At 58.7% G+C, this 15,056-nt stretch overlaps 1 protein-coding gene across 1 annotated transcript in view; it reads left to right on the top strand.

Annotated features, from left to right (window-relative positions):
* The first annotated feature begins 222 nt into the window (after positions 1-222).
* The window catches only part of TESC (tescalcin), a 41,637-nt gene continuing 26,803 nt past the window's right edge, over positions 223-15,056 (top strand). The window contains exon 1 of the mRNA XM_045844000.1: positions 223-614. Within this exon, the coding sequence (XP_045699956.1) occupies positions 557-614 (58 nt within the window). The 5' untranslated portion in view covers positions 223-556. The remainder of the gene's footprint in view (positions 615-15,056) is intronic.

Here is a 15,056-nt window from a genome sequence, read left to right on the forward strand (position 1 = left end):
TCAAGGTGGATCACTATTGTTGTATCCTTTATTGCTGTTCACCACGGAGCTAATTAATGCTCGCCGTCCTCCTTCACTGCCCCGGGGGAGTTTCCCTCTTGCGATCTGGGAGGGTGTGTGGTGGAACCGGGGTGGGGGTGGGGGTAGGCAAGGAAACCTCCGGTGATCCGCCTCTCCTCTGTTCACGCCCCAACTCGGCCCCCACCTGCCTCTTCCAGAGCCTGCGGAGGTGCGGAAGCGGCGAGACACGACCCGCCAGGCCGCCGCCATCGCGACTGAGGAACCTCGGAGGTGGGCTCCTCGGTCCTTGCTCCCGGCCATTCCGGCCCTGGGCGGGGCGCTCCCCGCACCCCGCAGTGCGCGAAGTCGGCGCGCGCTAGGACCGCGGCGCGCCGCCGCCCGCCGCTTTAAGAGGCCGCGCTGCCGCCCCACGCGGAACCCGCGGCTCAGACCGCTCCCGGCGTCCTGACTCGAGTTGAACCCGAGGCCGGACCGGCCGCTGCGCAGTCGACGCCAACCGAGGGACGCGCGCCAGGGGGCCCTCGCAGCGGGCACCATGGGAGCTGCCCACTCCGCGTCCGAGGAGGTGCGGGAGCTCGTGGGCAAGACCGGCTGTGAGTATCTCGCGGGGGACGGGCGCGGGGACACCGGCCGGGACCGTCAGAAGGCTCGCACGGGGAGTCCCAGCCCACCGCCGCCCTCCCGGCTTCGCGCCGCCTGCTGTGTGACCTTGGGCTGGCCGGCCCTCTCCGCCTCAGTGTCCCCCACGTTCCAATGGGCTCCCGCCGGCCACTTTGCAGGCTGCGGCGAGGAGCCCCGCGGCGATGCTGAGTAAGTGCCGCGGCCACTGACCCTGCCTGGGTGCCCTCGAAGTTAGCGGGTAACCTCGGGGCCTGAGGACTGCGGACCCAGGGGCGCGCGGGGTCCGGTCCCCACCCCCAGCAACTCAGGGCGGGCGCCCAGGCGGGGAGAGCGAGCGCCGGGCTGGTGCGCGCCCTGCACCTGGAAGTCGTTTGGATTCCCGATGCGCAGGGGGCGGAAAGTTTTGAAGTGGCGGCAGCTGGGTGGGAGCCGGGCTCTGACGCCGTCCTCCCGTCTGTAAAATGGGCTCAGGTGGGCGCAGCTCCCCGGGGAAGCTGAAGCGAGGCAGCGCCCGCACAGCACTTGGCAGAAGCCCGGCGACCTTCCTCGAGCCCGCCGGGGCTCCCGGGACGCGCAGAGGCGAGGCGCACCGGGAGGCGGGACCGCGGGCCGAGGTGACCCCAGGGACCGGCGGGGTGGAAGCGCCTGTCTGTCTGCTCGCCCAGGTCCAGCCGGGCTGGAAACTTGACCGTGGGCCCTGACCTCGGGGGGCGGGGTGCAGCCGCCGGCCGTGAAGAGGAGTGCGGACTGTAGACCAGCCAGACGGGAGAGCGGGCCCGGCGGCTTTGGGGGTGGGCAGACTGGGTGTGCGCCCTTCCTTCCTAGCTGTGTGACCTGGGACGAGTCGGTTTTACTTCTCAGAGGCTTGGTTTCCTTCTCTTTGGAATGGGATTTCCGCTCGCACCTGGTCGGAGCTCGGGCAGCGCAGCTGCAGATGTTAATGTCTACGGAGGAGCCGGCGGCGCCGGCACCTGCTCTGAGTTAGTGCCGACAGCCAGCCGGCATCCTAGGCAGTCCGCGGAGGAAACCCGCCGCGTGTGCGCGTGGGCTGAGAGGCGACTCCCCGGCCCCTAACCTGAGCACCTCTGTCCGGGGTAATTGGATGGAAATTACAGAAACCCCCGAACAGCTGGGCTGTGTGTGCGGGCATGCACACACACACGCCCACACTTGTCTATATGTCTTCCTGTGTACGAATATAGGACTGTCAGCAGCTAGAGGGAAAAAGGGTGTGCAGTGATACAGAATATGGGACTCTTTCGAAAAAGGGAGGGAGGCTAAGCGTGCATTTGTAATTGCTTTATCTGCACCAAGGACTCTGGAAGGCCCCGCAGGCAGTAAGAATAATGAATATTTATGGGGGGTTGTTGTGGGCAGGGTGAAGGGGGAGTGAGCTTCTCACTGTAAACTTTGTCATATTTTCATTTCGAACCACATGCGCCTCTTTTACGTCTTCAAAATGTCAAGTCCAGGCCACCCCCCAGGCGGATGGAGGAGGTAGGGTTCCCCTCTCCCCCCTGACTTCTCGGGTTTCCCCTGTCTTCCTCATGTCTTGAGTGCCTTCTCACCGTCACCCACAGTCTTGTATCTGGACTGCTGGAGGTGGGGGTGCTCTGTAGCTGGGAACCGCTCACCCCCCCAGAAGGGTGGATTGGCCACCGGCCCCCATTTCTGAGGCAGCCCCCTTGGCAGGCAGGCAGGCAGGCAGGCTGGGGGAAATTCCGGCTGGTTGTGGGTTTGACAGGTGATGGAGCTGCAGAGCATGCTGGGAAGCTTGTCAGTTTCCTGGGTCCCCTGTCCGTGGGGGGGAGGGGCGGCAGACGCTGAGTGCTCCTTCTCTAGCTTTCCTGGATGCGTCTCTCTCACTGGCCAGGACGCAGGTTTCACACCCCAAGGGAGGAAGGGAGCCGGAGGGTGCTGAGGGGAGAGTGCACGCCTTCGGTTTTCTGGACTGGGAGGAAAGAGAAAGGTCTCCCTCGGCCTCTGAGAGGGGCTGGCACAGTCTGGGCTCTTCTGCCTGTTGGGCGGGTAGGTACGGACCAGGGGGAGACGCACAGTGTCACCCAGTCAGCTCCGTGAAGTAGACAACATGGGGGTGGTGTGGGGGTTGGGGAGGAGGGGCAGGGATGCGTTCTTTAAGGTGGACCCGAGGTCCTCTCTGAGGAGGTGGTAACGGAACGCAAACCCGCATGAGGGGGGGCCGGCCCTTCGGTCAGTGGAAGGCGCGTGTCGGGGCAGAGGGCACCGCAGCGGCGAAGGTCCGGCGGCAGGAATGAGCTGAGGGCATGGCCACAGTCAGGGCCCGGTGTGTGGCTTTGGGCGAAGGTCCGGTGGTGCTGGCTGTGCTGCGAGCACATGGGGACGGCCAGGTCACTCTGAGCCACGGCTGAAATCAAACCTTGGTCCCACTTCTCCCCGGCCACGTGACCGTCAGCGAGTCACTGTGCCTCTGGGTCCTGGGCTCTCCCGAAGGAAGGATCGGCCCGGCCCTCCCTGAGGACCCCACCTGGACACCGAGAAGGGCGAGCACAGGATGCTGATGGAGTCCCTGGGCGTGCGGTTCTGTGCTGCGCACTTGGCGTGCACGCTGGTGGGGTCTTCCTGATAACCTTCCAGGGAAGGGGGTGGTATGCTGTTTCAGAGATGAGGAAACCGAGGCCCAGGGGGGGTACAGCAACCTGCCCGAGGTCCCACAGCTCCTGAGGTCCCACAGCTCCTGAGGTCCCACAGCTCCTGAGCAGAGGAGCGGAGGAGTGGAGGAGTAGAGGAGGAGGGGCGCAGGATCCCCAAGCCCCTGTCCTGCCACCACTCGGTTTTCAGTTTTCACTGTGACTTCTAGGAACCCAGAAGGGGCAGGAAACGCCTGTTTGCACACTTTTCTCACCTCCGGGCCTTTGCACGAGCTGTCCCCTCTGCCCTCTGCCACAGTGAGACGGCACTCCGCAGGATTTGGTGTTTGCACTGGGGAACCCCCTCCCCAGGGGAAGGTTGCAGGCATCCCCCCTTCCCTCTACCTCTTCGCAGAGCTCACGCTCTGTGGACATCATTCGGGCTCAGCGGGGCTGTTGCTCCCTCCCAGAAAGCCACCCCTGGCCGCTTACTCTGCAGCTGACTTTTGTGGGGCACACGCCCATCCTCAGGGTCCCGCAGCCCCTGCATTCTCTCCCGTACCAGCTCGTATGACAGCCTGGTACGGTTTGTCCCCTGTCACTGCCTTGCAACGTGGAGCTCCCTAAGATGGGGATGACTGTCTTCTCACCTTTGTAACACAGCGCGTGGTCCTTGCTGAGAACACGGGGGGTTCACATTAAAGGGGTGATGACCTTGGAGACTTGGTGAACCCAGGAGTGTTGCCCAGGGGCCCCTGTCCAGGAGAAAACCTAGTCCCCTGCCCCTTACCAGCTGGCCTTGGCCTCGCTGGGCCCTCCCAGGCCCCCCACCCCCACCCCAGCGTTTCTGGTTCCCTCCTTGCCATGCATCCCGTCGGCTTCGGCGCTGAAGGAGCTCCACCAAATATAGTGCTGAGCACTAGCTCGCCCACACGGGGCATCGCCGGGGCTGCACGCCCACTCCCCTTGCTGGGAAAGTCTCACGGATTGGCTGAAAACGTAAACAGGCGCTCCCCACCCTCGCTGCCGAGCCAAGACAGCTGATGACTTGGGTTTCTGAAACGCATTGGAAACCCCGGCACCGGCCGATCCGATCCAGCCCAGCGTGCACCCCGAGGTGCCAAACGGTCCCTGGACAGGAAGAAAGGCCCCCTAGGAATCACCCACCCGAGACCGTGCCCCTTCACCACCTTGAGCTGGCCTGGAGGTAGCCCCGCTTCCTGTCCCCCCCCCCCGCCCCCCCACCTCTGTGCCTGCTCCTGAACTTGGAAAGGAAATAATAGAGGAGGATTCTGGGAAAGGTGAAGGGTCTGTTTTTTCCTTCGGCTCCAAAACAGCTCCACAGGCCTGTCTCTGCAGAAGCTGCCAGAAGGAAGGAAAAGAAAAAACAATCTCCCAGATCTCGAGTGCAGACCTCGTGCTGGTAACAGCTAATGTTTACCCAGTGATGGTCGTCTGCCAAGTGCTGGGTGGGGCCATGGAGCTTATCCCTGCTCAGCCACGGAGTCTCCCAGAACACCGGTACGCCCATTTTACAGATGGGGAAATCGAGGCTCAGGAGATGCTGTGACTTGCCACGGGCTCCTGAGTAGAGTCAGGGTTCCGTTCCTGGTCTGAGCCCCAGACCCTGACATTGGAGGAGGGACCAGAGATGGGGGCTCACTATTTCCACTGGATTCTCGCTGCTGGGCAATGCTCCTGGGTTAGAAAGTCTCCCTGTGGCCCCAGACCGTGGCCTCGCCCCGCTCACTGCAGGGGGGAGGACGGGCTGACCGGGCCACTGTGCTGTCCCTGCCGTTGCCAAGGCGCGAGAAGCTAAAAGGCTAAAAAACCCACCCCGCTCCCTTTCCATTTCTTCTGGAGTGGACAGTGGCCTTTAACTGGGGATTCTTGGGGAGTCTTTGAACCCCATGAGAAAGGCTGCAGGAGTGAGTTGTGTGGCTCGGGGGGCATGGGAGCCACACAACTCCTATTTTTTTCATATAAAAATGAGAAACCATAGCTCCCTGCAGGGAGGGACAGTCATGTCTGTGAGGCCCGAGGAAGACCAGTTCCCCCAGGCTGAGCTCTTGGGGCAGATGGGGTGGGGGGGAGGGCAAAGGTCTGGCGTCCTGGGGACAGTGGTCCAGACCTCCGGAGGGAGGCCCTCTCCGCGTTGGTAAGGTGTGGGTATCCGGACCTCCCCACCCACCTTCCCGAGACGGGGAGTGTGCAGGCTGACTTTGGAAGCTTTTGCAAGGAGTAGGTAGCAAGTGAATTCAGTTCCTGGGCGCCCAAAAGCAGCTCCTGCTCAGATCCCTGCTAACACTTTGTGATCTGTGCAGCTGGGCCCTGTACCTCACCCCCACCTTGGCAATGATCGTGGGGCCCCACCTGCAGGCCGAGGGTCCTGGCGTTTGCCCTGTGTGGCCTTCCTGAGACGCCTGGTCCAGGCAGGCAGCAGCCCCCTCTGAACTGCCGTTTCCAGCCTGTCGGAGGCACGGCGTGGGTCAGGGGGTCCGTGGTCCCCCCGGCCAGCTCTGAACTAGACGACTGCTGTTTTTGCATAGGCGTTTCATCCTCAGGACCCCGAGGAGGGCGGGACTATTGTTGTTGCCAGCTTACAGGTGAGGAAACTGAGGCACAGGCATGCGAAGCGACCACTCAAGGTCGCTTTGATGCTGAGTGCAGAACTCAGATTCAAAACTGGGCCTCTCGGGGGTGGCCTCCTTTCCAAATTCGAGAGAAACTGCCTCTCCCACATGGCGTGAACCCCAGCTGCCTCTCCCGCATGACATAAACCCCACGTGCTGCAGAAGAATGTGTTTTCTCAGCGTGGGAGCGGTCGGCCATCCACTCCAAGACTTCCCAGATCCACAGATTAGTAGCAATTAGGTCCCTGATGCATCCTCCTTTCTTGCCTTTCCCGCCCCCACGCTGGCAGGGTGTTTTGTGAGTTAATGGTCCCCAGAACGTCGCACAAATTCAATCAACGCTCAGACACAGACAGAGCACCCCGGGGTGTTCACACGATGCTTTTGACTCCTGCAAAGCACTTCAGGGCCTGCTACCTGACGCCGAGGGAATGAGGCGTCCCCGCTCAGAAGTGCCCGCTGCCGCGGGAAGATAAGGCGAGGCCTCCTTCCGCCCATGCTGGTGGCCCTGCGCAAGGTGACAGGGAGGAGCCTGGCACCCTGTCTTGCCAGCCAGCCTGTCCCCTGCTCTACCTTTATTATTAATTCATAAAGCCGGAAGGTCGACTTCTGCTGGTGGCAGCCACCGTGAGCACTAGGACAAAAGGGCCTTTCTTGTCCCAGCATGGTGACCTTTGGGGACTGGCCGGTTGTCAGCCGTGGGTCTTCCGTTCTGGGCAGAGCTCCCTGGGAAAGGAGAGGGAGCAGTCAGGTCTCAAGGCCGAAGCACCTCCTGGAGAGAGAGAGAGAGGGCCGGCGGCCAGGCGGGAGACCCAGCACTGTGGCCGGTCTTAGACACCGATGGGAAGACAGGGCGGCTGCCATAAGTGACTTCCCTGTGCACTGAGGTGGGAAGGGTGTCTCGTCCCTCCTCTGACAACCATGCCAGGGTCCTAACGATCAAAGGACCCTGAGCGAGTGCCCAGCGCCTCGCAGGCCTTGCCTGCCCAGTAGTTCTAAGGAGTTCTTTTGGCCTCACGTGCATCCCCGAGACCTCGGCCAGAGTCCCGCACGGGTACACATTCCCCTCCTACCGCCTTGGCCTTGAGCAGCAGATAGATGGGGGTTGGATTCACGGTGCTGCTCTTCCCCGACGTCTAGGCTAGTAACCTTTGCCTCCAAGTCTCAGTTTCCTCGTCTGTAAAATGGGCATGTGTCACAGGGCTGTTGTTAGAATGGCATGAGTAACGCTCTTGACACCTGGCAAGTGTTCCAAGGTGGCTGGCAGGCATGAACCATTTTGATGATAAACTTTTCAGAAGCTGGCTACATTTCCCCTTTTTAAGGGCCTTCTCTAACTTTTCTTCAGTAATTTATTCCATTTTTGAGGTGTCTGCCATCTTTGACGTGGCTGAAATCAATCATTGTCTTGCCCTTGTACCGATGATCAGGGACCTTGACGTGTTTTCACGTGCATTGCTCTCCAGTGTATTTTATTTCTAAAATGTGTTTATTGGTTTTATTGTCTTGCGCAGACCTTGTTAATTATTGCCACTCTTCCATCATATAGATTTAGTTTTCTTCTTATATAATCTATCTTTCCATAGATTTTTCTATTTATTCTTTTAAAGATTTTATTTATTTTTAGATAGAGGGGAAAGGGAGGGAGAAAGAGAAGCAGAAAAACAGCAATGGGTGGTTGCCTCTTGTGCTCCCCCTACTGGGGACCTGGCCTGGAACCCAGGCAGGTGCCCTGACTGGGAATTGAACCAGCAACCCTTTGGTTTGCAGGCAGGTACTCAGTCCACTGAGCCACACCAGCCAGGGCTCCACGGACTTTTCGATGAGTCTGTGCATTGTCAGTTTTGTCTGAAAATGCCTTTTTTGGGGGGCCCCACATATACAAATGACTGTTTGGCTGGGTATAAAATTCAAGGTTGTTGCATGTTTTCTTTCAGCACTTTGTTCTCTTGTTGAGTGGCCAGCTCTGTTGTCTAGCTGAGGTTTCTTTGTAGAAATCTGTGTCCCTTTGGTTTTAAGGTTTCGTTGTTGTTCATCACACTGTCTCTGGTGTGGATTTGTTTTGTATATTCTGCCTGAGAGTGTTTTACGTTGTTTCATTCTCAAGACAACTCATGCCTTCCATCATGAAAATAGTATTTTCTCTCTTTCTCTTGTTGTTCTTCCATAATTCTTGTAAGACATATGTAAGATCATGGTCATTCTGTGCTAAATGCCTCTTTACCTTTATTTCATTTTTTCCTTGTGTGGCCCTGTGGTGCATTCTGGGTTGTTTCCTTATCTCTGCCTTCCAGTTCACTGATTCTCTCTCCAGCTATTAATAACCTTGCTGCCTGAACCTGACTGCTAAGTTTTCTGATTCCAATGACTTTTTGAAAGCACTGTATATGTCCTATATGTTTTTAAATTCTCTACTTTGGTCGTAGAATACTGCTCCTATTGGGGACTGCCCTGCCTGGTCTCAGGAAGCTGTAACCCCTCGTGACTTAGGCTGAGTGAAAGACCTCTGGACCAGGAGCCACTAAGGAGACAAAACTTATTTCCCTGGCATGAAGGCTGCCTGTTCTAATGCCTAGCTTCCCTATTGCATGATGGGCAGTCAATGATGGGTAACAATTCTCTAGGAAAGAGAATGAATCTAAGACAGACTCGATCACGTGGGAATGCCCTAAGGGAAGAGACTCGGGGCTGTGGATAAGAAGGGGTGATGGCATCGACCCCTGCCCCCTCGGCTTTGTCAAAGCCTGAGTCCTTGTGAGAAATCCAAGTCTCCTGGCTGCCTTTGTCTTCTCTGTTAACTCAAGGCTGCGGAAATAGCAGGGGCAGTGCAGCCCAGACCAGAAACGGCAGACCCCCCGGGGTAATCAGGCCTGGGACATAGAACATGAAAGGCCCTGTGAGATCTGCTTGCTGGAGGACGCTCTTTAATTAAAGTATGAAGGCACAGGGAGGAAACGAAACTAAGTTTTTAAGTCCTGCAGTCTCTTTAAATGGTAAAACCCCCAAAACTGTGGCTTAGGTTCCCAGCGGGAGATCTGCCAGTGCCTTTCAAAGCTAACTACTTGTAATTTGCAGAGGGTACTGGTATTCAAGAATAAAAATCTGCTTGGGAATGGAGACGGGGCCCTCTCCCCTCTGGACAGGGTGGCCATTCCGTTTTTTTACTCCCCCACAGAAACTGCTTGTCTCTGTGTACGTCTTTCTCACACTTCGACGAGCCATCCGCAGCGTTCTGCGCTCACTGCCGGTTGGTGAGCACGCTTCAGCTCTTTCTTTCTTTTTTCTTTTTTTTTTTGTAATAACTTAGAGCTTCCCGCACACCTCTTCTGCTTCGCCTCCTCGGAGGCCGATCTGTGTGTGAGTTGTGTCTGCTGGAAAGTGTTCCAAGGTGGCTGGGGCTGGCAGGCACAAGCCCTTTCAGTGATACACTTTCCAGAGCCGTGTGTTGGCTTATTTGCTTGTGCGGTTGGTCTTTTGTTACATGCTCGTCTCCGACTGGGCTGCCTCCCTCTGGCTTCCACACCCTTCCAGAACTGTTTTCAGCTCCCGATTTATGCTGAGGCCCAGCCTGTGGAGGAGAGCATACTGAAAGTACCCCGCACACACATGCCGCGAGGGTCCCGCGCGCTCTGGGCTGTGGCGGTGCCTGACGCAGCGCTTTGCGATCACTGTTCGCGGGACCGTGGGGCTTTCACTGGCCTGGAAACACTCTTTACCTGGTTTCTCCACTCGGCTTCCCCGCACCACAGATGTTTGGGTTGCTCAGCCCGTGTGTGGCACAGGCTGAGTTTTGATTCATTGTGGGGGCCTAGTCCCCTCCCCTGCCCCCTGCCCCCTCCTGGGCAGACTCAGCGTCCTTGTTGACTCTGTGGGCCAGTGGGGCACATTTTCCTGGCCCGTCTCGCTTGGAGACACAGCCTTTTGTGCATCAGCCTTTGATGGGCGTCTCACTGCGAGCTCGCTCTGACCCAAGGCCACTTCTGTCCATCAGGGGCTAGAAGCCCACCCTTGGCTCTTGGAGCCTGTAACCCCGATGACAGCCCCAGGCCCCCTCGGCAGCGTCTGGCACTCTCGCCCTGCTGGGTCCGCATTCCCTTTCTTCCGACACCGGGGTTTTCCCGTGCTCCCGCACTCAGTGGAGTATTGCATTTTTTTCTCACTGTATCCAGCATTCCTCATGTTTGTGGCGGAGTGGAGAGTCCGCTAGCAGGAACCGGAGCCCTTTCCCCGAGTGCCCTGCACAGGAAGCGCTCACACTTTCCAGGAGCCCGTCCCCGCCTGGTCGGGCCTCAGTCTGGGCCTGGAGCTGAAGAGAGCACTGGGCAGACGCGACAACCAGCTCCTCGGGGCTCTGAAAGACGCCCGCTCTCCGCATCTCTGCTGACTCTCCGCTGCTTCCCCTGCTTTCTCCTCTTCAGTGGGGACAACTGTCTTTTCAGTGTCATACGTGATGCGTCCTCATGCTCCCAGCCCCGCCTCCATCCTGGCACACAGCACAGCGAGCCGTTCTGAGAAAAGGTTCTGGAGTCAAAGACCAGGGTTGATGCGGACCCTGGCTTGTGGGGTCCTCCACATTGTGGATGAGACACGAGACAAATCCACACGGACCACTGAGTCCTGTGGAGGAAAAGGGACAGCATGGCTTTTCTCATGACCGGCCTTTATTGGGTGTCTCAGCACATTAGGTGATGGTCCGCATTGACTATGTACACGTTCGCTTGAGGTGGTTACCTTTTACAGAAAACAGAGGAGCCCATGCCGCTAATCACATCACAGAAGAGGGATATTTGCAAATGCAAAGGGAAAAGTGGTTGCACCAGTTACACTCGTCCTTGGAAGGTTTAGCATGGGTTTTAGGAAGTTACAGGAAGCACTTGCTGTCTCAGTTCGGGGTGAGGGAGTTTTAGCAAAAGCAAGTCTCATAGCGGTCTGGGTACCATGCAGGCCTGATTCCCCACGGGAGAACCTATCCGTGGGCATGGGTCCTGTGCGTCGGACCTTGCTCTCCCTGGGGATCTGGGCCCACGCCACGCAGAACGGTCTCCTGCACGGGGCTGAAGTCCCGGCTGTGTCACCCATAGCCATGTGACGTCAGCAGGTGACTGAGCCTCTCGGCGACAGTGTGTCTGGAAAGGGGTGCGATGCCCACCCTGAGAGGCAGACACTCTCCCGAAGACTAAGTGAGACCGCGTCCGCGGAGCTCGGCTGGGCGCCTGCCCCGGAGTAAATGCTAACACGGGGCCGGCGTTCCTCCTCGGGGCACATGGCAGAGAACAGAACGCAGCCCCGGGGAGCCGAGCGAGGGTGAGCAAAGCACAGGCGGCGTGGTTTGTGGCGGCGTGCGCACCCACTCCGACAGCTGCCCCAGCTGCCTCGTTGCTCAGGGGGAGGGGTCTTCTCTCGGTCAGGTCACCTCACTCTGTCCCAGCTGTCCCTCCTGTCCGGAGAATCGGAGGTTTCTGTCTGTGCAGGAAAAAGACAGCCGCAGAGATCCCAAACAAAACCGAGGCACACAATACCCGAGATTAAATACCGGGCCGGCCGAAAAGGTCACTTAGCTTTTTTCTCCCACACGATGGCTCTAGTCGTGCCGAGTCGTCTTCAACTTCATTAGCAACAATTTTGTTAGATTGTGTTGTGACAGCTGTCATGTCAGCGTGCATGAAAAAAAAAACACATCAACATTTGTGAATTTTTGGGCAGCCATTTCAATAGTGAAGATGGAAGAAAATAGGCAACATTTTCAGTTTATGCTTTATAGAAAGGCAAAAACACAACTGAAACCCAAAAAAAGTGTCTGTGCCGTGGATGGCGAAGGTGCTGTCGCTGATCGGACATGTCAAAAGTGGTTTGTGGCGTTTCCTGGTACAGTCGACATTCCGTCCGACTAGTCCTCCCCTGGGGGGGGGGCCGTGTTCTGCATCGGAGGGTGCTCAGCAGCACCCCTGGCCTCTCCCCACTGGGAGCCGAGAGCCAGAGATAGCTGACATATTTGAAATATCCAAATCAGTGAAGTTATCAGTGAACATGAAAACTATGTCTTTCATTTCATGGGAAAAACTCAACGGACCTTCTGGCCAACCCAATGAATGCCGACGCCGTGCTGGTGTGGGCCCGGGGCAACTCATGCCGGGAATTCCTGGGTGTTTGCGCAGGAAAAGGGTTTGAGGTGCTGGATCAACGCCAGCAATGAACCTGGTCGCTGCTTCTGCTTCAGAGAACAGAATTCGCTCGGATGACTCCCCTTCTCCAGGCCAAGTGCACCCAAGTGCACCTTGGGTTTATTTTAGAATCCCAGTCGCCAGGCGAGGTCTGGGATGTGTACCCGCTGGGCACACGGCTTCCAGGGGGGAGGCAGGTGAGGGAGAGGAGCTGGGCAGCCAGTGCGGGGAGGCATCTTGTGTGAGGGCGGGTCCCTTCCCCGCAGGTCCCTTCCCCGCAGGTCCCTTCCCCGCCGCGAGGCCCAGGATGAGTCACTGCTTTGGCTGCAGCCCCAGGCGGCACGCAACCAGCTGCCTCTCCCGCCCGAGCCTGGAGCCAGCCTCTCAGGTGCTGGGGGATTGTTGCTTTAGGGCAGAGTCACGGCTCCGGGGGGCACCTCCAGTGTCTCCTGCCCCCCTTGCCAGGTCCAGTGCCAGGTGTACGCGTGCATTCTTTTTGAATCGGGGCGAACCCCCCCTAATGTAAAACGTACCACCTTAGCCATTTTAAAGCATCTAAGTCAGCGGCATTAAGTGCTGTTGCAGCGTGGTGCAAACACCACCAGTATTTCCAGAACGCCTTTGTCACCGCAGAAAGAAACTTCGTGCCCATTAGCAGTCACCCCACTCCCCACAGCCTCTGGCAACCGCTAACCCACCCTCTGTCTCAGCAGACTGGCTTGTCCTGGCCGCTTCACGTGCACGGGAGCTTGTGACAGTGCGCTTCGGTGGCTGGCTTCTTTCTCTCAGACGCATGCTTTCCGGGGCCGTCCACGTGGCGTGTGTCATTACTGCATGTCTTGTGTGTGTGGTGGGATCGGTCCATTGTGCGGACGACCGTTCACCAGTTGACGGACATGTGGGTGTTGCGCGGTAGAGCCCCGTGCGACGTGCTTTTGGTGGATGTTCATCAGGCGAGCAGCCCCTGAAGGCGGTGCTGCTGTTGTCTCTGCCTCACGGAGGGGCGGCGGGCGGCCCCGGGCGGGCAGGTGCGCAGGACAGGAAGCTGGGATGCGGCAGCAGCAGCAGCTCTTGGCAGCGATGTGAGCTTGCCTCAGCCTGGCCTGCCTCACCTCTGTCTCTGGGACCTCCGCCGGTGCCTGGGTGGAGTCCTGGCCGGCCCGCCGGGACACTTGCAGCAGGAGAGCGTTGGGGGCCCCGAAAGCCACCGAGACTTTCCCAGGGATGCCACTTGGTGTCCCAGGGCCTGCATTCAGGCCGGTGCTGCTGGGGGAGGCAGGGGGTTCCCTGGGGGCCCCTGGAGAGAGCAGGAGCCTGCTCTCAGCTGCCCTTGCTCCTTCTGAGTGTGTCTTGAGCGCTCCCCACCCACTTCCCTTGCCCCTTCCCCACCAGCACCCCTGCCCCTTCCCCCATCCCCACCCCTGCCCCTTCCCCCACCCCTGCACCTGGACGGCTAAACCTGCCTGTGTCTCCGGGGGTTCTCGGCCCCAGTGTCTGCATCCCCCCTCCATTCTATCACCAGGCACATGGGATCTCATTCCTGGCCTTAGCGTCCTCCATGAGCTCAGGGTGAAGGTTAAATGCCAAAGCCGGAATGGTGGGACCGCCCCTGCCCAGCCCCCTGGTACCCTGTTCCTTGGCTGCCTTCCACCCCTGCTGAAGAATTGGGGCGCCCTGAGCTCTCTCCACTCTGCCTCTGCCAGGACAGACCCCCAGCCCCCTGGCCCAGTTCCTCCCCCAGCCCTCCCCCACCTCCCCAGCCCAGCCCCCAGCGGGCATCACCTCCCGCCCCATCCCACAGCCTGGAAGCCCCACTCCCACCTGGGTGCTCCTTGGCTGGCTGACTCTGCACTTACTATCCTGGGTCCCAGCCAGGTGACATGTGTCTTCACGTCTGCACGCCAGCATCTAGCAGGTGCGTGGCAAACCAGGGGTGCTCAGTTAATGTCTCTAAATGAATGATGAGGGTCAAGTGGCCACAGGTTGGCTGTGCCGGAGTCCATGAGGTCCCCCAACCCCCTGAGAGCCAGCATGGATTCTGGAAGGAGCAAGGGACATTTTAGGTGGCCCTCGCCACCAGACTCGGGCACCCGGGTCTAGGGCTCGAGCAGCCCTGACCACCCCATCCTGGCTGCGGGTGAACGCCAGCGCTCCCCTTCCCCCACAGTGGGGGGCGGAGGCTGGACCTCCCATGGGACCTCAGGCCCGTTTCTCCGCCCCCAGCCCCCTCCCGCCTCCTCCCCGAGAGTGGCCTCTGACCCGTGTTCTGTGCCACTCCCTCAACCACCCTCTGCCGCCGTGACCCCTTGCTCGGCATAGAAGGCTGCAAGCTGCCCCCGCAGCCTTACAGGTGCGGCCGGGGCCAGAGGGAAACCCCATGCCCCCTAGCAGCTGCTCCTCAGTCCTCCCCGCCCCAGTGCCTGGCAACCGCTAACCTGCTTTGTTTTTTAATACCACAAATACTTTATTTTTTTAAAAAAATTCTCATCTGAGGGTGTATTTATTAATTTTTGGAGAGCAAGGAAGGGGTGAGAGAGAGAGAGAGAAACATTTTTGACAGACCATTGAACACGCAACCTAGGGACGTGCCCTGACCGGGAATCGAACCCACCACCTTTTGGTGTATGGGACGACGCTCTAAGCAGGCGAGCCACCTGGCCAAGGCCCTGACCTGCTTTCTGCATCTATAGATCTGCATGTCCTGGTGCCTTTGTGGCTGGCTTCTTTTCCCCGTGGTGCAGTGTGTTCAGGGCTCCCCCGTGTTGTGGCGTGTGTCAGTACTTGATTCCTCTTTGGGGACAAAGAGTACCCCATTGTACGGATGGGCCCCATTTTGTGTGTCCATTCATGGGCACCGGGGCTGGTTCTCCCTTTCGGCTGCTGTGAACGGTGCTGCTGAGAACACTCGTCTGTGTGGGTTGGTCTCTGTACGGATGCGTGTTTTCGTTTCTCTCGGGTACGCACTTCGGAGGAGAATGACCGGGTCGTGCGGTGAATCTGTGTTTAATTCA

This window comes from Phyllostomus hastatus, unplaced genomic scaffold, assembly GCF_019186645.2.
Source record: "Phyllostomus hastatus isolate PE091 unplaced genomic scaffold, TTU_PhHast_1.1 phas_contig_1162, whole genome shotgun sequence".
In the NCBI taxonomy this organism is placed as follows: Eukaryota; Metazoa; Chordata; class Mammalia; order Chiroptera; family Phyllostomidae; genus Phyllostomus; species Phyllostomus hastatus.